The 23552-nt window shown below is 44.5% G+C and overlaps 2 protein-coding genes across 2 annotated transcripts in view; one reads left to right on the top strand and one right to left on the bottom strand.

Moving 5' to 3' along the window:
• tbc1d22a (TBC1 domain family, member 22a) overlaps window positions 1-2441 on the bottom strand; it is a 99163-nt gene extending 96722 nt beyond the window's left edge. The window contains exons 1-2 of the mRNA XM_083691838.1: window positions 2268-2441; window positions 1240-1296 (exon numbers count right to left, since the gene is read on the bottom strand). Of these exons, the coding sequence (XP_083547964.1) occupies window positions 1240-1296; window positions 2268-2329 (119 nt within the window). The 5' untranslated portion in view covers window positions 2330-2441. The remainder of the gene's footprint in view (window positions 1-1239; window positions 1297-2267) is intronic.
• A 1113-nt stretch (window positions 2442-3554) lies between these two features.
• Window positions 3555-23552, top strand: cerk (ceramide kinase). The gene is made up of 13 exons (XM_083691760.1): window positions 3555-3771; window positions 11052-11195; window positions 11418-11540; window positions 12034-12159; window positions 12847-12913; window positions 13669-13814; window positions 16454-16528; window positions 16896-17048; window positions 17697-17802; window positions 17938-18020; window positions 19526-19722; window positions 20818-21032; window positions 22778-23552. Exons 1-13 carry the CDS (start codon window positions 3600-3602, stop codon window positions 22863-22865), a joined length of 1695 nt encoding a protein of 564 aa, XP_083547886.1. The 5' UTR covers window positions 3555-3599; the 3' UTR covers window positions 22866-23552.

Raw genomic sequence — 23552 nt, forward strand, 5'->3', positions numbered from 1 at the left:
GATGGATATTATTCACGTTTATGCAGAGAAATCTGGCTGGTGGAGGGAGAAAGAAAATGGGACAATAATGAGAGAAAATCTAACAATTAAAAACATTCCACAAGGACAAACGCACAAGTCAGCATCTATTCAAATCCTTTCAAATGGATAATTGCAAAAGGTAGTTCCTACATGACAGCAGATTAAATCAACATAAAAAGACACACAAATTCCCTCCTTTGTGTGAGAGAGACTTCTTCAGAGAAGGAAAAAAAGATACAATAAAAAGCCAATTAAATTCAACCTTTTTTCCCCCCAATCATGTCCATGAGACTCAGGTGTACACCTTGAGATTGAAAGGCCGTGGTGAAACAGGGACGGGGGGGACCATTTCCATCTTATTATTTTCAAATCAAACATTTACATAACAAAGAGACAGGGAGGAAAGTTCATCGTAGCTCCCCTGTAGCCTAACTATTCCTAATGAGAGAGGAACTTTGAAGCTTCGCTTCACAAAAACAACTAAATTAAATCAAATCCTCCATGGACATCCACATGATTTGACTTGCGCTTCAATCTCAGCAACAAAAGCCTATCAGCTGCATTTCTGCTTCTCGCCGATCCACAAACAGTTGGGAGAATCAGCTTTGCAAACAGCCCCCTAAGTGCCCTAACAGCCCTGGCTTAACATCTACTTTAAGCTCTGTTCCAGGCAATGAAATAACTCAAAAAGACTCAATTGTATCTCATCCATTGACTTCACATTTGCTGAATATTTTAGATGTTAACGTCGTGTGAATAAAATTGAACATGATTGATGTGATTCAAAAGTAAGAGAGTAAAATAACAAAGCCATTTACTGAATGTTGTTAGGATTAACACACCCAGTTTACTGGGTACTTAGGAAAGTAGGTCTGTACAAATTACCCATCAGGCAGATCACTCTGTCAAACACTGTCAATGTACTGCACCATGGAGCAACATTACTCATTCATACATCCATCAGGCTATACTGTACACAAGGGATGGGCAACTCCAATCCTAAGGCAAAGCCGGTTATGTGCTGTTCTGTAAAATCACTAACAGTTTCAGCCCAGAAAAAACAGTTGTGGGTAATCTCTCACTGGAGCAATCAGACACATGAATGGATTAAGTAGAGGCAAAAAGAGAAGAGAAAACCAGCACTGTTGCCCCCCCCCCCCCATGACCCAAGTTGCCCATGACCCCTAGTCTTCTACCCCAATACTCATAAAAACTTACTTTGCATGCAGGAGAGGGTCGATCGGCGGATGCTGAGCTCCGTACACATGTTGTATGCTGTGGAGGGAAAAACAGCAATTCTGATCTGCACACTATAACTTCTGCATACTCTCAAATAGTGTGAAAATACATTGTCATGTGTAAATACAACTTGATTTCTATCTGTTGCACCTCAGCCATGTCATTCCATGAGGGAAGCATTCATTTCTAAACATGATCTGAAGCCCCTGTGACAACCCCTGTGACAACAAAAACGTTAGCAATTGAATGGAGGTATGTATTGTTAACAGTTGAGGTCTTTATTGTTTAATAGGGCAAGACAATTCATCACAACCGACGGGGAGGCTACAACAAGGAGTAGGCTTGTATTTCTTTCTTTTAAGAACTACAAATATTGCAGCATGTGGCTTTAGCAGCTGGCATGCAACTTTGATCAGATGTATTTACGGAATTAAATTGACAGAGACCTCTGTCAGCTCGGCCAAATGCCTGAACATCCCTACACAGCAGTCTCCAAGCTGTCATCATGGAAAATTCAATCAGCGTACTCAAAACTCTAGAGGCTAACCTGTTGTAGCTACTGTCGTCAAGTAAAAGGGAAGTGAACGAGAAGTTCTACTAGCCTAACTCATGCATATCATTGCTGAATTGTTCACGTTTAGCGTATGGCCACAGATGTATGTCTGTCAACATGCATTTCATAAGTGGTTTGCGATCTTATCAATGATAATATCATACTGCCAAAGGGATAGCTTAGCTAGCGTGCTAACTAGAATTGTAAGGGGTTAGCGATGGCCAGTAAGGAAATGTCAGTCTGTGAAACTGTGTCAGTTTGTGCACTGACGATCTCAACCACACTTGCCAACCTATACGATATGACATTAACATACGCTCTCTTCATAGTACGGAAACAAATCCGTTCAACAAGCAGTGAGGGTTTTGTTTTCTGGTTCAATAGTGCAACGTAACAAGCAGCTAGCTTAGCAAGCTAACATAGCTGGCTAGCTAGGAAGCACCACGTCACTTACCTGCCAGGGACCTTAGCTGTGTTTCTTTTCCAAAACTGTTTTTTGTTTGCGTCACTTGACATTTTCTCCCTTCGATTCAATAGTTCATATACAGCAATATCCGAGGGTTGTTATGATTTCTAAAACGTATAATGTGTGTTTATTTACACCTAGTCCCCTCCTCCAAAACTCAGAAAGCTGCCATGTTGGTGATGCGATCTCTCAGCAAACGCTGCCGGGATTGGTCCGATTGCCAGTGCCTCGCAATCGGCCAATCACAAGTGCGATCTACTGCAAGTGATTGAGACGCGGACGACGTCATTTGTTACTGGCGTGGTTGTCTTCTGGCTGTCAAAACCATCCCTTCATTGTAGGCTGTGAACAGCAAATGATGTTATTAGATCAGCATGGATGTTGGATCAGATTTGGATAATGTATCAACGTCCATTTTTCAATTGCAGTGCTGGGAGTTGATGAGTTATGTTAAAACGTCATTCTCAGTCCACACATGATTGAAATCATCAAAGATTAGGCTTCGAAGCTTGATCTGTATGATATGAGTCTGATTCAATGGGATTTTGGAACGTAAAAAGGTCATTAAAAACAAGAATAAAATCAAACAAAAAGTTAGCTTCAAAGATAACTCCTGATCAAACCAGTTTGAAAGCAGTCCTGCAAGAAAGGCAGCACTTAGTTATCATTCAACATTGCATAATCTGTGATAGTGCCAAAACATTACATACATTATGATAATACCGTTTTTGTTTTGTTGTATTATGATATTCTATATATATTTTACACAAGCATACAGATTTTGTCCCAAAACATAGGCTATTATCAAAATTATTCAGAAGATGAAGGATGCTGTTATGTGCCATAACAATAGGAAGGCTATTGAGCTGAAACGTTGGTGAACATATGTCACAGCAATGAGAGAAGAATGTATGACTTTCATTTGTATCAAACTTTCAGCAAGACAACCCAAAACACAGACAAAGACACAGACACAGACACAGACACACACACACACACTTAAAAACTAAACAAAAACATCAAACATCCGTTTCTAAACTTTCTGAACAACTGCATAATGTAGGCCTACTGTACATTTTATGAGGGACATCGTTGACAGGCACCACTCTCCATAAGCACCCATGTGAGAAGATTACAGTCTCCAGGAGATTACGTGCTGACGCAACGCGCTGTGGAAATTGTTTGCTGTACCGTACAGAAAATGAACCGCTGCACAGCCACGGTCTGAAGTGTGTTGATGTTGACTCGCTGTTTATATTTGCGGTTTGAAGTCGATTGAATGTTTGAGCGTTAAATTGCTTTATTCGCTTCCGCTCCAATATGGGACGTCTGAACGAAGTTATGGAAAAACAATCAAGGTTATTGTCCTCAAAGCTTTTTCAGAAACATAGGGTTTTAGAAGTCACTTTAAACCGAATTGCTTTGACATGGGAGGAGATTGAGACGACCAGAAAACGCGTTCCTGGAAGCATCTACAGCGTTTCTAAAGCTGGTGAGTGCAAAATGAATTAGGGTAGAGTTTCCTTGTCAGTGAGATTGGAGTCGGTGGCAACTGCAGCCGATTTCTATATAATTTTCCTTGTACAGTAACAATGTCATTGTATCATTGAGTGAGTAGGATTAGGATTAGGGTTTTTTGTTTTTTTTCATGACCTAACCTATTTGCACCTTCCTATTTGCACCTATTTGCACCTTCACCCACTGAGCCTCAGTCACAGAAAAAAAAATATGACTCTTTCGGTGATTGAAGAGCTTCATCATATTTGGCTTTTTATCCAAATCCTGTAGGGGGATTTGTAAGGGATGTGTTGCAGTAGATAGTCTGTGTCTGCCACATGACAAGGGCCTGCATGCAACTTGTGATACTAATTATACCAGTTGCAAGCACATTCTGTCTAGACTTTAGAATTAGAATTCCCACCTTCCAATCTACTCCTAACATAACTGTCGAACATGTTTTTACTTTTTTGGAACTTAAAACAAAAGAAAAGATCTATGTAGGTTATGTGTTGGCACAACCACCCTGATAGTCAACAAATTCAAGCATGTGCGTGGGATAGAATAGGAGAGCACCACCTGTACCCCAACAATACCAAGCCAACAGTTGTCATTCATGATACCAAAAGGGTGCCGACCTACTACAGTATGTGATTCAGAATGAATATTGAAATATAAATTGGTTTGTCCCTTTATACGTAACGTGAAATGTGTCAGCTAAGACATTTCCTTACCAAACAGATATACATATGCAGTACATTCCTATAATTTAATGAAATTCATCCACTAAAAGCCTCATTAGTACCAATTACCTTGAATCTATGTCAAGAGGTGGTATTTGACTCAGGAATGATTGTATGCCCTCTGGGCTTTGTTTATTCATGTCAATGAGGCACTCACTACTTTTACAACACTAAGTGCAGTGATTATGGTCAACACTCTCCGCTTCCCACTGGCATTGCCCTTGTTTCTCTCTAAGTGGAACCAATGAACACCCTATAATAACCCCTGTGAAGCCCTCTGTGTCAATGACAAACAAACACAAACGAACCATGAGATAAGTATGCCCACCTGTGCCAGACTCCTGTGCCACACTCCCACAACTAACATGACTGGCAAAGCGATGGAAAGGCAGCCTTTGTCCTCCAGAGTTAAAACTAACATGAGGTGTTTATCTTACCGGTCATTTATTAAACATTGTTCCTTTGAAAATCACTCAATTCTGTCTGTGTGGTTAATCAGTGACTAGTACACTCATGAGTGGGTGTGGGTGTGGGTGCTGATGGCCAGCTCAGAGATTTTAATGTGGTTCAACTTCCATGTGAGCTGTAGACCTGTGGATTTGCATTAATCTACAGAGGCATGCTTTAGTGTTACTACAGGGCATTTAACCTCTGTGTATGTGTTTCTCCCTCACGCTGTTGGATTTGACCTGGTTTGGTGGTGGAAAGTTGGTCACACTACAAAGGGTATACTCCATTACCTCTGGCCAGGAATTACCTTATTTTTTTTCCTTGTTTCAATGTGTGTAAAATGACTATCAGAACTGACAACATTTTGACCACATTTTTGTTCAAATCTTTTTATTGACTTCAGACAAACCCCAACACATAATTCCATAGGCACATTTCCAACCAGTTGAAGAGGTGGATCTAGAGGGGTAGACACATGACAAACAACATCATTGGACATCATGTCTTCCTCTTTCACTTCAAGCAGAAGTGGTCAAACCAAATTGTCTGCCATTGTAGTTAAGCAACCTGTCGTGGTGAGTTGAACGGTTTTTAGGGGGGAACAGAACAGCTGGTGTTGTTTTCCAGGCCTATTCTGTTACACTGTGTTGTAATACAGTACGTACTGGCCATCCACTGAGCTGGCAGCCATTTACATTTTAGATATTTAGCAGACGCCTTTATCCAAAGCGACTTACAACAAATACATTTGTCTAAGTAAGTGAATCATCTATCCATTAGTCATCGTAAGAAAAATAAATCTATACTAGGACCAGCGGCAATTGGCAATCACAATGCTAGAAGAAGTAAGAGTTCATTAATTTATTGACAGTACAGAAACTGTACCGAGGGTAGTGGGGATGAAGAGGTCTTTAGGAGGGACAGTTAAGATGTAGCCTGAGGAGATGGATCTTCAATCTATGGCATCTATCTATGGTTCTGAACGTAAATCCTCTCTGCCCTCATCACTCCCAGAGTCGCCTTGCTGCAAATGTGCATGGCTCCGTTGAGAAGGAAAGGCAACAATAAATCAAGGAAAATATACTGTATGCTGTAAAAAGCCATCTCTCAGTCCTCTGAGCAAACACACGCTATGTGTATCTGTTAGAGGAGGAACAGGAGTCACTTCAGGACCTACTTATTTCTAGATCCAGTGTTTCTCATATTTGTAATATCTTGGCATACATCAAAGGCGATGACATCAGCATTGAATGACATACTGTCTGTTTGTTATGATGAATTTTAGCTGGGGTGCAAACTACGTAAGATTCTGTTGTAATGATAACCAGATGTGGAACATAGCCTGGGCCCCTGTACCTCCAGACTGGCTGGTGCCATGCCACGTAGGCCATGGGGGGGGAGGCTTCCAGAGACTTGTTTGTCTCCCTGTATAAATATGAGAGAAACCCCAAGTTGGGTTGCTCTCTTGTGGAAATATGCACTGACCATGTATCTTCCATTGTGAGCCCAAATCGATTTGAATTAAACTATCCTGATCCAACTTTTATTCGGCGTATCTACTTTATTTACATCACCGGTGACTGCATTCTTCAACATCTGAAAATCAGCATTACACTGTTAAAGAGGGATGAAATCAGGGAAGACAAGAGAGTGAAATTGCCTGGTCGTAATAACGACCCTATGGGACATGACGATGTGCGCTCCTTAGATAAAGACAAGCTAATTTGACCCCTGAACCCCCACAGTGGCTGTGACAAACTCATCATCCCCAGCACTTAACTGTACAACTGCCACTCTAGCTTCCACTCAGGCCTTAATGAATCACTTCCCATGATGACTCGGATGATGACTCAATATGCTCTATTGTGCTAACACAGTACTCCCGTCATAGACTCTGGCCCTCTCTCGCCACTCTGCTAGCTTAAGCCCTTGCCTTGAACCCTTTGTGACTGGGTTGAATCATGCCTGCGTTGACAGCTCACCGCAAAGTGTACTTGGCCCATCTGCTGCCTATGTAATCTAAAGCCTGTGCTCCGTGTGTGTGTCCCTGACCAGACTAGCAGATGAGAGAGAGAGAGAGAGAGAGAGAGAGAGAGAGAGAGAGAGAGAGAGAGAGAGAGAGAGAGAGAGAGAGAGAGAGAGAGAGAGAGAGAGAGAGAGAGAGAGAGAGAGAGAGAGAGAGAGAGAGAGAGAGACACACTCAGGGGTTCACATCACAAGGCATGACTGACCCTCACTGCTGTTATTTGCTATTGCCTGAGTCAATATACAGTAGCAAACACATGTGACCTGGAAAGCTGATCACACATTGGCTCAATGAGCACCGTGAGCACGATGCAGAATAACTGTTTTACATAACATTGGTATAACCACTGACACCACCACTCTGATCCTCCCGCCATCACCGTAGGGGGCTACTGGAGCCTGGGGCTGTGTTTGACATTGCACACTTTCATACCATTCACTTCCATGCTATTCAGTGGCCTTCCAGTATAAAAGACCAAGATGTCATGCTGGACTACATTCACTGGCACAGTACATCAGGGATATGAACTGTTTGTGCTCATGCGTTATGCATTTGTTGAGTATTTAGTATCTAGTGTAGTCAGTTAGTCCCTGGCCATGGGCAACCTTGAGAGCTAGGCACTGTGTTCTAGTCTGTCCCCTAACATGGCTTCAAGCCCTGTTCCACACTAACAATAAAGGGATTATGTTCTCAGCCTCTCTGTAAGGGCAGGGGTGGGGAGAGCAGCAGCAGAATATGAATGTGTTCTCTTCGCTTGTGATCATATTCCACATCCCTGCTGTGCCATTCGATGAGGGATAGGATTGCTGATCCAAGATCAGTTTTGTGGTTGATCAAGGTTAGGATTTTAGGGTTTTCCAGCTGATCCTAGATCTGACCCCTAAGGGGTTTGGCCTTACCCTAACCCTAACCCTATGAAGTGGAACATGCGCAGGGACGACAGATGAAAATTTGCCATCCAGATAAACCTGGTTCAATGACATGCTGTACATGGTCCCTAACAAATAATAAATCAAATAATAATAAAATGAAATGAATCCGGGTCGTGAAGAACAATTCAAAACGTTCAAACGGAGAAAAATGTTCTCCGTTTGAAAAAGCACAAAGCGGACAGGAATCCTGTCTGTTGGCATGCCACTCTGCCTAGGCGAACTGGAGCAAAGGTTATCATTTTTGAAACAGCGCTCTTCCATTTTTAGATCAACATTGATTGAGTTTTCGATTATAAACTGCTGTGTTTGCACTGTGTTAAAGTCCTTCATGCCCCATGTCTGTAGTCCACCTCCCCTTTTTTATGGATTTGCATGTATGTTTCCCTATAGCCAGTCAAAGAAAAGTTAAATATTCAACCCTCTGTAGCCTTCAAGTATACTTGGCTAGTGGCTAAGTCTTGTTGTATTCGTTGTGGAAGGGGAACATTTTGTGACCTGTCTGTCTGAAGCAGGCCATGTACAGTAAAAGGGTTGTGTGCTGTATCAGTAGCATGAGGAATCAGCTGTGCAAAGCAATGAGTCAGGGGGCACCAGCTTAGCTACCGGCTTGAAAGGATTTATGCAAATTGGGCCTGCTCTGTAATCATCACCTCCTAGTACTGAAGCTCGGAAGCATCTGGAATAAGTCCCAGTCAGCGATAAAGCCCAACCATGAACATACTGTAGGACACAGCTGGGTTTCCATGCTCACTTGAAAAGTTGTTTGATATCTAGTGTTTCCCCCAGATGTTTTCTTAGGCTGCACAGAGAGTTCCCAGAATGAAGGGAGCCAACATTGTCTATTCAAACCAATTGTAACCCAACATACTTAGTCAAGGGTGGTCTGCTTTGTCTATTAGTAGGGGAGACACTGTGAGTGGACCTTGCTGAGAAAAGGATAGCTGTGTTGGGACCAGTGGAATGTCAGCCATTGTCTCAGAGGTCTTCCTCTAACCCAGTTGGCGTTTTGTTATTTTTGTGATGGTGGGGGGGGGGGGGGGGGGGGGTGGCTGCCTGTCTGCTTCTGGGATGAACTGGCTACTTTTCAGGGGACATATCTCCTCCACTGTACCCTATTACCCAATGTGTTAACAATGATAGCAACCTTTAATAACGCAGTAATTGCACATTATTACACAGTGGATGGAACATACTGTTGGATTTGCAATGGAAGATTATCATTTTATTGGTCCATATTATATACAACCGGAGCATCATAAAGGTCATTGACATTCATTCATCCATTACAAAACAAAAACGAATTGAGGAAATAGCACAATAAAGTCAAAGATAACAACAATAAATTACATTATGATGCGTAAGGTGGCTGTGAACTTACACTCACCGGCCACTTTATTAGGTACACCTGTTCAACTGCTTGTTAACGCAAATATCTAATCAGCCATCTAATCATTGGCAGCAACTCAATGCATTTAGGCATGTAGACATGGTCAAGACGACCTGCTGAAGTTCAAACCGAGCATCAGAATGGGGAAGAAAGGTGATTTAAGTGACTTTGAACGTGGCATGGTTGTTGGTGCCAGATGGGCTGGTCTGAGGATTTCAGAAACTGCTGATCGACTGGGATTTTCACGCATAACCATCTCTAGGGTTTACAGAGAATGGTCCGAAAAAGAGAAAATATCCAGTGAGCAGCAGTTCTTTGGGCGAAAATGCCTTGTTGATGCCAGAGGTCAGAGGAGAATGGCCAGACTGGTTTGAGATGATGGAAAGGCAACAGTAACTCAAAGGTTGGTGGTGGTGGTGTAATGGTGTGGGGGATATTTCCTTGGCACACTTTGGGCCCCTTAGTTCCAATTGAGCATCATTTAAACGCCACAGCCTACCTGAGTATTGTTGCTGACCATGTCCATCCCTTTATGACCACAGTGTACCCATCTTCTGATGGCTACTTCCAGCAGAATAACGCGCCATGTCACAAAGCTCAAATCATCTCAAACTGGTTTCTTGAACATGACAATGAGTTCACTGTACTCCAATGGCCTCCACAGTCACCAGATCTCAATCCAATGGAGCACCTTTGGGATGTGGTGGAACAGGAGATTCGCATCATGGATGTGCAGCCGACAAATCTGCAGCAACTGCGTGATGCTATCATGTCAATATGGACCAAAATCTCTGAGGAATGTTTCCAGCACCTTGTTGAATCTATGCCACAAAGAATTAATGCAGTTCTGAAGGCAAAAGGGGGTCCAACCCGGTACTAGCAAGGTGCACCTAATAAAGTGGCCAGTGAGTGTAGGTACACTGATCCAATCTCTCTATCACAGTTCAGACAGAGTTCACATGGGACTAAAACTACTACATCCACTCCTCCAGTTGCTACTATGCACCACCCTGCTCATCTTTTCCATTTTTATAACATTCTATTATAACAAAGTACAGTATACAGTAGAACCTGCAGTCCAAGGGTTATGCTAGACTGGGTGGGGTGGGTGCGTCTGGACAGTATGTTGAAAGTTTATCTAAATTGTACCTTTGTCGCAACACACACAAACGACTGAAGGGTGTCGTTATGGCAACTCCCATCATAATAAAAGTTCCACAGACGTCGTTCTACGCATTGCCCTCTACCATAGCGAAACTATGTCAACCTCCTCGCGTGCAGTTTACCATGACGTGTTCACCTTGATGTTTCCTGCCGGTTCGTACTGGTCTGCTCCTATGTCATCTATAACGTCATCCAAGCCATATTGGGTTTGTTTATTCCCTTAGATAAAGTCAGAATTCCTCCCAGTCCCTCACAGAGAACGTTTAATGGGTTAAAATGATGCAAGCTGTACTGCCCTACAGCCTATTTATATGGGAAAGTAAACAATGGATTGAATTCCATTCCAAACATTCCCTTTGTCCCAAGAGAAATGTCACACGTTCCTTGAATTCATGCAATGCATCTGGGAGGATGTCCAATGTCCATTCAAAGATGTCTGGATATCTATTCCAGCTAAGGTTAACCCCAGGTCACCAACTTTGATACAGTATCTCTGTCCATTATTATAGGATTAGATACCCAACTACTGTAGGTCAAACCCTGCTAAACTGTTTTTATCTTTTACCTTTATAGCGGGGTGCCATTTTGTACCGGTGTCTGAGATAGTCGCTGTCCGAGAGACTGAGGAGGACCAAACAAACAAAGATGTTGGAAGGAAGCTGAAGGTTCCCCTGCAGCAACAGCAACCTACAGAGTTGTATGAGTACGCATTCACAGGTACGGAGGAAGATTGAGATTGGTGTAGCCGCTTGTTCAGGCAAGAACATCTTAGTTTTATCTCCCCGAGCAGTGAATTCCCTTGTTGGAAGAATCATGATAGCCTCGCTTTTTGACTTCACAAAGTTCTCAAAGTGTTTGAAATAGCTCCCCCCGCCCTCCCTCCCTCTCTTTCTGTCTCTCTTCTTCTTCTTCTTCGTTCTGTCTCTTTTCTAAACCTAGTTTCTTACGTGGAGAGGACCAGGCAGCATCGCTGGCGGTGTAGTGACATCACTTTCCGTTGCTCTGACCAGGAGCAGCGTCATCAGTGGATCCTCGCCATCCGGGACCAACTGTCACTCCTTAGTATGTCCTCCTCCATGAAGCCTATTATTGCCCCGATAAACAAGCTGTCTAGCATTCTCTAAAGAAAGTTGTTTGGTTATCACCGAATGATGTATTACATTTGCATTGCTTTCAGTTTCCCATGACTTATTTATTTTGGAATATATTTGGGAACCATCGCCTCTTCTCTTTGCAGTACTTCCTCAATGCAATCTGTTATACTCAGCATAAAGCCATTTAGCATTTGGTTTTAGAGTTTAGCGTTATTGCCTTACAATGTAGTGCCGTTGCATTGCTTTACTGTATGCTAATTTGACAATCAATTTCACAAACCATTTATTTTGGAATATATTTTAGAGAGCCAGACAGAGGATGTCAGTTTGACATAGCGCTTCTAGAAAGTTTGTTGGTTAATGAAAACTTCATAAAAGTTGTTGTCAGTCACACTCCTTTGGCTAAGCTAAATTTCACTCCTCCGTTTAATGACCAAACTCTCCCCCTCCACACTTTGCAGCCAGCAGACCGAAGCGCTTGTTGGTGTACATTAATCCCTACGGAGGAAAACAACGCGGGAAGCGGATTTACGAGCAGAAAGTGGCCTCGCTCTTTTCCCGTGCCTCCATTTCCACTGACGTGATCGGTGAGTCGCTGTCAGAGGCCTACATTAACATTTAAATAAAAAATTAGATTTTATGGCCGGCAAATAGATCTTTGTTGGCAAACAACCACTACCTGCCAAAGACTCTAAGGAATATGATGTTATTTATGGGTTCATCCATCACCCAAACACTGTAATGGAAGCTCTGATAGTCGATAAACATGGGAATCCAAACACATCAATTATTCATCAGAGCTCTTGGGAAGACTGTGGATGGCCTGAGGTATTGACAGCTACCTGACATATATATATATATATATATATATATATAACTAACCACCACGAATGGAAGATGAGATCCAACCGTAGCTGGGGAGATTGAGATTGTGTTGGCATTTCACGAGTGCTCAAAGACCTTTACAGTCGAAATGTTGCTTATCTCCATATAGGGAATTAATTCACTTTTGGGGAGAAGCGAGAGTGTGTGTGGTATTATTTTTGTTCTTATATGTCTAGGTTATGCTCTCTGTAAATTTGGGTCCATTTTACTGTGTAATGACCTAGTTTCTGACTTTTCCAGGTCAAGTATTTCATCTCCCTGCAAAGATGCGCTACAACAAATCCTTTTTCATGGGGAGCTTAACCATTCTGCTCTAGCATAATGGCTGTGCAAATTGCTGAATAAATAAATACATGTTGAATGCTTGTTATTAAAATGTGTTTCCATAGTCACGGAGCGTGCCAATCACGCCAGGGACCACTTGAAAACAGAGGCAGATCTACAGAATTATGACGGGTGAGTTTGAGCCCCAACATGAGGAATAGCTCCCCCCCCTTTCTCAGCAGTCAGAAATGACTGCTCTGTACTAGAGACAGGCCTCTGTGCGTCAGTGCAAGAACACTGCACTCATATCTTAGAGAGGGAACTGCTGAGAAGTGAACTTTGTGGACTTTGATGACAGCATGGAGGAAACAATGGAAACATGAAAGCTTAAAAAGAAACATGACTCAGATCCTGCCTACAGAGAATCCGTTGACCTACTGTTCTAACCAGTAGTTTGTCTAAAAGAGTTCTCTATTTGGGAGTTGTAAACTTTCAAATTGATTGCTCTTTCAGTACAGTCAATGCAATTACTGGCTACATTACTGCCATAGATTTTTCACTTGTGGACAAATGGTAAGGAAATGGTCTTGTTAGAGTCCTACGCGAATACATATACATTTTGCCCAAGGGTATTGTTCATTACACTAGTCATAACATTGTCACATTACACTTGATGAGTGACTACTGTAGGTTGTTATGACACTTGATTTGTAACCATATTGGGCGATAGCATTAGTCGAAATAGGCTGTTTCAGAGAAGCTTTGAATCCTAAGCAACCTACCCAGTGGGTGAACATGTTGTTTGAAGTACAGTAGACTAACATACAGCACTATAGCAGGTGTCAAAGCCATAACTACTCACTTGAAAAATTGTTTTCGGTCATTAATTGTTATTACACTTGGTCAGAGAGGAGTGTATCTCAAGCATTGTGTCTGTCCCGGTGCAGGGTGGTGTGTGTGGGTGGGGACGGCATGTTCAGCGAGATCGTCCACGGGCTGGTCTCTAGGACCCAGAGTGACTCTGGGGTGGACGAGAACCGACCAGAAGAGAACCTGGTTCCATCCGTCCTCCGGATCGGGATCATCCCTGCAGGTGAGAGAGAGAAAGAGGGAACCCACTGTGGATGTGGACCCAGATCTGGACCAAGATTCCACGAGATTTAGACATTGTAAATGGCTTGCAACTTTTTATTGAATATTTTATGCTTTGTTTACTGTTTTGTTTTTGTTGGCCCGCTTTATTTGTTATTTTTGGCCTTTTTGGGTCGGAATGCTAACTTTTAAAAGGATTTTACTGTACCACCAACAAAATCATGCAGTATTGTTATTTTTGTCATCCCACATTTGCTTAAAGTGACTTTGGGTTTTAGAACAGGGATGGAGATAAAGTTATAGATAGTTCCAGGAGTTTTGCCTGACCTGAAAGCATCTGGTCCTAGTTATGCAAGAAGTGAAGTTAATGCCAGTGGTTGAGAAGGCATTTATTGTGCTAGCCCGTTGAGTGGGACTATTTTATATCTCCAGTGAAAGCTATGATTGACTTCAGCCAGTGGGTAACCTTAACCCCGTGTTGTGTGATCTCTCGGTTGCCAAGTTACTGTGAAGAATCCCTATAGCAACAGGGCACATGGTGTCCCACTGGGACTGGTGAAGAGTCTATCACTCAAAACTCCATTAGAGAGTGCATGCTGGGTGGCAGTTTTTAAATCATCATAAATTCCATAACGGTGGAATGCATTAGGTCTCTATCCCTCAGTATGATGGGAGAGAATAAGCTCAGGAGGTCATGGGGCCTCTGGAGTAGAAGAGCAGTGCTCTGCATCTACTGTGGGTGCCTGCTGTTATGGAGGTCCAGAATAAGAAGCCCTTAACTCATTTAGTGCCGAGGGGGAATAAAGTCGCCCAAATTGTCAATATTCTAGAGTGCCAAGGGTGACTTTATTCACTAAAAATGCATAAGTCATGATGTTTCATTTTGTTGCCAATGAAAGTATTGTTGCTCTGTAAATACCACATAAAACACTTTCATTCACTCTAGGTGGTGAGTGTTCTGGAATTCTTTGGCAGTTGGTGAATTAAGCCTTTTTCCACTGGAGGACGGAGGAGAGGACGCGAGGAGTTGTGTTCCTAACAATTGAGAACGATCAAACAACAATCGAGAATGTGATTTACGTTACTACTGTATAACCTCATGTGTTCGTGTCTTTATCTATTTTGTCTCAATTTGGTATTTATCTTGTGTGTCTAACCCCACTGAACTTCCGTTGGCCTTTTCTTATGCTGCTGCTTATAGCCTGCGTAAACCCTGAGCTTGGGTTACTTATGATACCAATCAATTGTTAAACCATTGACAGGCTGACGAGCTGATAAGTAGCAGCCTTAGTTTTGTACACTGTAGTTCCCGTACACCAGGATGTGTACGTCTACAACGCCTATCAACGTGGTGCATTACAGACAGGTATCAAATGGACATCTGCTTCAAATGGACTTTTTATGATTTTATGAGTGTTTACTAGGCCTGTGTGAACACAGCACACGAGCCTTGGTGTATTAAACTCCATGGGGATATCAGATGCCTTGTCACAGTGTATTAATCCACTCATTCCTAGCCTTATCGTAGGCCTTCCAGGTACATTGAGGTAAATGGTTTGTTTTCGGGTTGTTGCTTTTTTGTGCTAGGGTAGTTTGTGCAGCCGCTTTGTCAGTGAGTGGAGCCTTGGAAAGCGGTAGTGAGTCAAGCTGCCAAGATGTGAGCAAGATAGTAATCTGGAAAGTCACCAGGGGATATTTTTAGATTTGTCGCGAGAGATTAAGTTTGTCTGACTAGCATATTGTGGTTTTGGTTTGAAACTGCATGCTTGACTTGCACAGTCAGCAGTCACCTGAACACGTTTCTACAGAGAACAAGAGTTCTTTTTCAGAATTAGGAATAAAGTGGTAACAAAAGCTTTTCGACTGCTTTTCTCATTTGAATTCAGTGACTTCTCAGAAAAGAGTGGAGGAAGCCAGTCGGCATATGTCACCATTTTACGCTTGGTGTCATCTGGTGGCACTCTCTTGAGCAATTTGAAAGAGTGGAATGTGATTACTAGGCTAGGACGAGGAGGGAAAGGAGAAGAGCTCATCTTCATACTCATCTCTGTGTCCATCGGTAAATGGCGGGGCCGATCTCCCAGACTCCTCTCTGTCACGCCTCTGTGAGTCAGCTGAAAACATCCGCCGTCGGAGATGGAAATAAGTCTGCTCTCATCTTTGGTGGCATTCGTGCGTCTCAGTCGAAGTAAATTATCAAACTGTGACAGATATGCTTGAAATTATGCCAGACACGGTGGATGGATAGATAGATATATAGATAGATAGATAGATAGATATATTTAGAGATAGATAGAGGCCCCATTACCTCTCTCTCAAGTCAAGATTTTGAAGTCAAACCGAACATTTCTCTCAAGTGGAGGTCTATCTTTCCCCCTCATTTGCTGGCTAGTGTGTACTGATTGCTCAGAACCATCGGCTTTGATATCTCTACAACGGAAGTGTCTTCTCGTGTCTGCAACATAAAACTCTTTAACTGTGTTTATTGTTACTCAGTCATAAATCCCAAAGGCCTGTCTGAAGTCTATGATACTTTGTTGACAGAAACAACGACGGTAATGCATTCAGAAGCTTGCGATCTTTCCTTAGATTTATTGCATCAGTCTGACCTGTCTGTGACCTTTATCTTGTATCAAACAGGTTCAACTGACTGCATCTGTTATGCCACAGTAGGCGCCAATGATCCAGTAACTTCCACTCTACACATCATCGTGGGTGAGTAGTCTTCTCCGCGGCCATTCAGAATGTAAGCATGGAGTTGTTATAAAGTAGCAGGAACCAATACATCTCTGTCTCAATAGCAGATCTCTTGAACTAATGTGCTGTATGTGTACTAACTAATATAATATTATGCCCAGTTAACGTACAAATGAACCGTAACGGTGAATTGTGTTTCCTACACACCAGTCCTTCGCTGGCCCACATACCTACAGTCGGCGTGCCGCTATATGTTCAGCGTTTCTGGATCTTAGATCAGATATGATCGGCATACCAAACGGTGGGGTTTGTTGTTGATCCTGCATCCTGGTGTGTGTGTGTGCGTGTGCGTGTGCGTGCGTGCGTGCGTGTCTGTTCCCTACAGGTGATTCCCAGCCCATGGACATTTGTTCTGTCCACCACAACAACACCTTCATCAGGTACTCTGTCTCGCTGCTCGGCTACGGTTTCTACGGAGACGTGCTGACGGACAGCGAGAGGAAGAGATGGATGGGGCCTGCCAGATATGATCTCTCAGGTAAACTGTTGTGTTGTTTCTGTTTAGACCGTTTATCTTTATCTAGTCAGGTGAAACGATGGGCGTGTCACGTACTTGTTGAAGTATTTGCGCATTTTACAAGATATACGATCATCACCCGGTAATTTTTAGATATTATCCGTGGTCTTCTGTGGCTCAGTTGGACAATATATACTGAGAAATGTATGCACTCACTGCAATGTCAGTCGCTTTGGATAAAAGCGTCAGCTAAATGGCGTATATTATATGTACTGTATATTTTCCGTAATCGGAGCGGATTCCTTTTTATCTCAAAATGATTACTCCTTTGGCGAGTTGAAGCCGTCTGTAAACCAATGGGAGGAGGAGCAGTGACGGGTGCGTTCTGATCGAATTATACTTCACACTCGCAACTCAACAACATTGTATTCAATTACGAGTATCAAGTACAGATACGAGTGTAATGAGATCTGCAGACCCATCATTACAACAATGACTCATGCATAACATGACAGAGTCGGTCACCAACGAAAAAAACACGAACGAGAGTAAATACATTTTCAAGTTTTTCAACGAGTGAAGAAACAAGGAGAAATGAAGTTTCACGCGTGACGTTTGCACAGTGTCAGGCGTTTAAACGAAACACGTTGTGTCTTTTTTTCCTTGCAGGTCTAAAGACATTTCTAACACATCACTACTATGAAGGGACTGTCTCCTTTCTCCCGGCCGAGGATAACCTTGGAGACCCAAGGGACACATTACAGTGCCGATCTGGGTAAATAGAAACGATCCACTCTCATCCTTCTCGTACCGTTTGACCACTCTATTTGACCAGAGGATAATGGAAGTCAGAGCACAGGGGGTGGTGGTTCCATCATAGTTCCAAGTCCTGAGTGTGTTCTTCCCTCAGGTGCCCTGTCTGCCAACACAACGGGCAGCTCCTGTCAAGGGACAAGGTGGTCTGCAAGATGGCCGAGGATAACTCTGACAAGGGTATGGAGAGACAGTCCACTTCCAGTAGTGTGTGTGTGTGTGTGTGTGTGTCTGTGTGTGCGTCTGTGTGTGCGTCTGTGTGTCTGTGTGTGCCTATGCTATCTGGGTGTGGATATTCCCTGTTGCAATGTCTGCTGACCAAGCGGCCCACCGCGCAGCCATAAGTGTGATGTCCCTTCTGTCCCATCATTTGTCCTCCTCGGTCTCATTGCTGTACAAGACCCCAGAGGCAGACTACATGACCAGTAGATGATCACACACACACAGGCACCCAAGCCCACTTCTCTGATCATAAACCACTTTCTCCATTATTTAACACCCCCAACCCACCCCCAACCCAGCACCCACAACACACAAGCCCACTTAGGGAGACTCCGGACTGAGTGCCACATCTCGAGCTGGCATTTGTTGTCTCCCAGCAGCTGATAAGTTGTGTTTATAGAGAGAACTCCCTTCCAATCCATGGCTTTAATTAGTATAGTTGGCGAATTGTTAATTTCCGTGACTTTCTGCCCTGGCTGGCTGGATGCGGAGTGTCCCTGTGGAGCGATGGGGGAATGGAGGGAGACGGAACTCCACTAATCAGGAAAATGGCCGCCTTGCCAGAGACGGCCTGGCAGGAAGATTTGCACCCGGTCATTATCACTCGTTTTGGCAAAAGAGAAAATCTCCCACAATCGCTGAAGCAATGGGCCACGACGCTGTTTTCCTGCAAATGAGAAAGCCGGAAATGCAAACGCGCTCCTCACTTCAACGGTTCCCACCGATTTGTGTTTTTAAACATCTAATCAGTGATTTCCCAATTAAATGTTGGGTCTTTTAATCTCACTAGGCTTGTTCATGGCGCCTCGTGCTATCGCTCCCGTGAGTTTGTTATACGAGACAAGGGGAAGACTAATGAAGCGTTTTATGGCCAGGGATCCCCCTAATCCCCCCTGAAATGTGAACATAAAACAGTCAGATATTCATCTAAATGTAGACATTTACCACGATCTACGCTCTTGATCGGGCTGACTGTGTTAGCTTACCTGAGAGTTCAAACTGTGTACTGTGTTCATGCACTGTTCAACCACGACTGTGTCTGGAGAGTAGGACTGTGGAGAGTTGAACAGGGTTGAATTACAGTGGGCACATACTGTAAACATTGAGACACATGCTGTAAACCAACAGCCCCGCTGTGTTTAGGCCCACCTCCAATAGTCAATATGTGAGTGCAGCTCTGGCTAAGTCTCATGTCTCCCTTGTCTCTCTTCTCTCTCTCCCTCTCTCGCTCCCTCTCTTGCTCTCTCTCTCCCTCTCTGTCTCCCTCTCTTGCTCTCTCTCTCCCTCTCTCTCTCTCTCCCCCCTGCCCCTCCTCTCTCTCTCTCTCTCTCCCTCTCTGTCTTCCTCTCTCTCCCTCTGTCTCTCTCTCTCTCCCCCCGCCCCTCCTGTCTCTCTCTCTCTCTTCTTCCCCCCCGCCCCTCCTGTCTCTCTCTTTCTCTCTCTCTCTCTCTTTCCCTACGTAGGCGTGTGGCGTGTGATCCGGGGAAAGTTCATAGCCATCAACGCGGCCAGCATGAGCTGTGCGTGCCCCCGCAGCCCCAAGGGCCTGTCCCCCGCCGCTCACCTGGCCGACGGGACCACCGACCTCATCCTCGTACGCAAGTGCTCCCGTCTGGACTTCCTCCGCCACCTCCTGCGTCACACCACCAAGGACGACCAGGTACTTGTTCTCCAAGTTTCCTATCCTAGTTTTCAGAATCTTAAAAAAAATATATATATATATGTTTTAAAAGTCAAAAGTTCAGTTAGTAGAGAGTGAAAACAACCTCAGTCACTCACAGTCAACACTCACTAGTGTTGAGTGGCATAATGTCATGGGTTCAACCTACGGGTCTGCCCAGAATGATGGAGAGGGGGAGAGAGAGGGGGAGAGAGGTGAGAGATTGAGAGGGGAAAGGGAGAGCGAGAGAAAAATATGCCCTGTGCTTTGCTTGCACACCGCTTTGCTGACACAGCTCTTTTTTAATCAGGGGTTTACCTTAGTTCAGACAGGCTGCCCAGGACTCACTCCCTTATCGTAAATATCCCTCTTTCTCCTGAGAGCCCTGGATCTAACACACACACACACACACACACACACACACAAAAACACAAACAGGCCTCTGGTTGATTACGCAGCCTCACTCACCCAGGACAGCCAGAAGATGGGAGTGGGGGGGGTGGGTGGGGGAGGCGGTGTGTGTGTGTGTGTGTGTGTGGGGGGGCGGCAACGATGACTGCATTATGCCCCAGTAATATCTGCATAGCCATCCACGAAGGAGAGAGAACCCAAGTGTGAGAGAGCCACTAAATGTATTCATAGTTTTGTCAGAAAAGCCTTTTAAGAGACAGCTTGTGTGCATGCTAAGCAGCAGCGGACATAAAGTGAGCGTGATGGAGAATAAATGGCTGGCACTCCGCTCAGGGAGATAGATCCTGTGAATTAGAATGGAGAGTGCTGGAGTGGGAATACAGCTGCTGGGGTGGGGGGGGGGGGGGGGGGGGGGGGCGCTGTGTTGACTGATTCACTTGACTGAGACCCAGGGTGTGTGGGTTTACTTTTTTTTCATCCCTGCTTTCCCTCCATCTGTCCATCCCTCCACCCTCTCTTCTCCAACTATCCCCTCTTCATGCCCTCCCTCCCCTCCCCTCCCCTCCCTTCCCCTCATCAACCTTTTCCTCACCTCCCCCACCCCCTTATCCCTCCTGCTCCGTCCGTCCCTCTCTCCGTCCGTCCCTCCCTCCGTCCGTCCGTCCCTTCTCTCCGCCCCTCCAGTTCGACCACTCGTTCGTTGAGGTGCACCGGGTGAGGCGGTTCCGGTTCGTGCCCAAGCACCGCGAGGCGGGCGGCTCGGAGCTGGACCTGAGTGAGGGCGGGAAGCAGAGGTTCAGCCAGATCTGTGCCAGCCATGCGGCCTGCGGGTACGGCACCAGCCACAGCAACTGGAACTGCGACGGAGAGATCCTGCCCCACGCGGCCATACAAGTCGGGTACGAGAGAGCCTACCGATCGAGGCCACACGCACACACACAAATACATACATACACACACACACACACACACACACACACACACATACATACACAAATACATACATACACACACACACATACATACACAAATACATACATACATACATATACACACACACACACACACACACACACACACACATATACATACATACATACATACATACGCGCACATACATACATACATACATACATACATACATACATACATACATACGCGCACATACATACATACATACATACATACGCGCACATACATACATACATACATACATACATACATACATACATACATACATACATACATACACATACACACACACACACACAGCAGATATACCAGAGACACATTCTCCATACTACTGACACACTACCTGGGACCCTCACTAGCTGACAGTGGTAAGTAACCACATACAGTCCTGTAAAGTTGGTGCACATGGGTATAGAGACAGACTGGGATTGGGGGAGTATATCTTAAAGGGACAGTTCACTATTTTACCCCTCAGAGTCAGATGGTTCCTTACCCTGAAAATAGTGAACTATCCCTTTACCAGCTGCAGATGCACATAGAGGGGAAGGAGATGTACACAACAGGTCGGGTACACAACAGTCGAAACTCACTAGTGCAGCATAACCATTAGCTGTCACTATCTCTATGTTCCCAAACTCAGAGACGGCCCGCCCCGAGCCATTGACTTTAGGCAACGGTCTATTAATAATCCATATTCTGGATGGGTGGTCTCACACTCACTCTACCACAGTATCAAAGAGAATATCTTAATATAGTGCTCCTGAATGCATCGTTTACTTTATGTGCCCGTCGAACTTTGTCAATGATGCATAGCTGTGTAATGCTGCTAATCTAATAGGCCTCCCGCTGTTAAAAGCTTACTCCCCTTTCATTAAAATACAGGTCCACTCATTCATTGCATTTTCCTCACCAGTAATTGTTCTTGGAGTGAGTCAGCAAACGGGGTGTTGAGATAATTGATGGTGATAACCCTGGCCAAAAAAAAGAGAAGAACAGAGAGAGGAAAAAAGAAAAGAGGAGTTGGCCACCAGTGTTTTCAGTGTTAAAACACCACACCAGTGTGTGTGTGTGCGTGTGTGTGTGTGTGTGTGTGTGTGTCTGTCTATCTGTGTGTGTGTGAGTGTGTGTGTGTGTGTGTGTGTGTGTGTGTGTGTGTGTGTGTGTGTGTGTGTGTGTGTGTGTGTGTGTGTGTGTGTGTGTGTGTGTGTGCCTGCCTGCCTGTGTGTGTGTGTGTGTGTGTGTGTGTGTGAGTGTGAGTGTGTCTGTGCCTGCCTGTGTGTGTGTGAGTGTGTCTGTCTGCCTGCCTGTGTGTGTGTGTGTGTGTGTGTGTGTGTGTGTGTGTGTATGTGACACTGGCTGGAATTCAGGGGAGAGAAACTCATTGAAGGGGCGGAGGCAAAGTCCTTCCAGTATCATCTGTGTTTAATGTTTATAATCGGTTGCCGAGCATCTCCATGCCACAGTGACAGACTCCCTCCAGAGGGACTGTTTCCCTTCCAAGATCTACACAGAAGCTCCATTCCATTGCTTTTACATCTGCCATATGGACCGTTATGGCCCATTGAAAAGGAATAGTCATCATGTCAATGTTCATTCCGATTGTGACTGAGATGTGTGTTAACTGAACTCCATCTGCGTGTGTGTGTGTGTGTGCGTGTGTGTCTCTCCGCAGCGTACACAGCCAGCTGATCAAGCTGTTCGCCCGCGGCATCGAAGAGAAGTGTGTGTTCGAGGACCCCTACACAGTCTGTGCACCATAGACCCCCCTCACCATCTACTGTGTTCACTTCTACGCGTTCTGATCGTAATCACTTTAAACTGTCCAGTACGGGTCAAGCTTTCAGGACCCCCTTATACACTGTACTGCAGACCTGCGTGGCAAAGTCACTAGAACCGTTCTGTTACTCGATAGACATGTCGACAGGTCCAATCACCACATTGGTTTTTAGATGCCCCTGGTGCTAAGGACGTCCAGCTCACCTAACCTGACCGGGCTGCTGCTATTTCACTGTCCTCACAGACCATGTCAAAGATGTCTTGAGTACAACTATTGCTAGGCGCTCGGTATCTTCCAAATGTTACAGTACACGTTACTCTGTGCCCAGACCACAGATGTCTAAACTTGTATCCGCTCCTCTTGAGGAGCGCAGGCCAGAGGTGCTTGTGTGTGTGGCTCCTGTCCTGGTTCTCAGATTAAACTCAGTGGACCGTCTCTGAAGGAGATATCAGGTAGATATCACTGTTACCGTTGCGGTGGCCCAGAGAGGCAGCAAGATGTGGGCGAGCTTCCCCAGGAGAGGCTCCTGGGGAATCTGGGGGCGGCTAAGTGGGTTTTGTTTTGGTTAGTTACCTGTGGCTCAGGCCGTCCTCGTGGCTTCTAATAGGAGTTATTTTAGAGAGTTATTGTTCCGGTCAAGACTTTTTCCTCTCCCTCTCTCCCTGCAGAC

This window comes from Argentina silus (genome assembly GCF_951799395.1).
Source record: "Argentina silus genome assembly, chromosome: 20".
NCBI classification, from domain to species: domain Eukaryota; kingdom Metazoa; phylum Chordata; class Actinopteri; order Argentiniformes; family Argentinidae; genus Argentina; species Argentina silus.

Coding starts and splice junctions, on each gene's coding strand:
- cerk (XM_083691760.1), top strand. CDS start 3,600: ATGGGACGTCTGAACGAAGTTATGGAAAAACAATCAAGGTTATTGTCC. Junction 18,021..19,525: donor CGAGGATAACTCTGACAAGG/GTATGGAGAGAC, acceptor TTCCCTACGTAG/GCGTGTGGCGTGTGATCCGG. Junction 21,033..22,777: donor CACGCGGCCATACAAGTCGG/GTACGAGAGAGC, acceptor GTCTCTCCGCAG/CGTACACAGCCAGCTGATCA.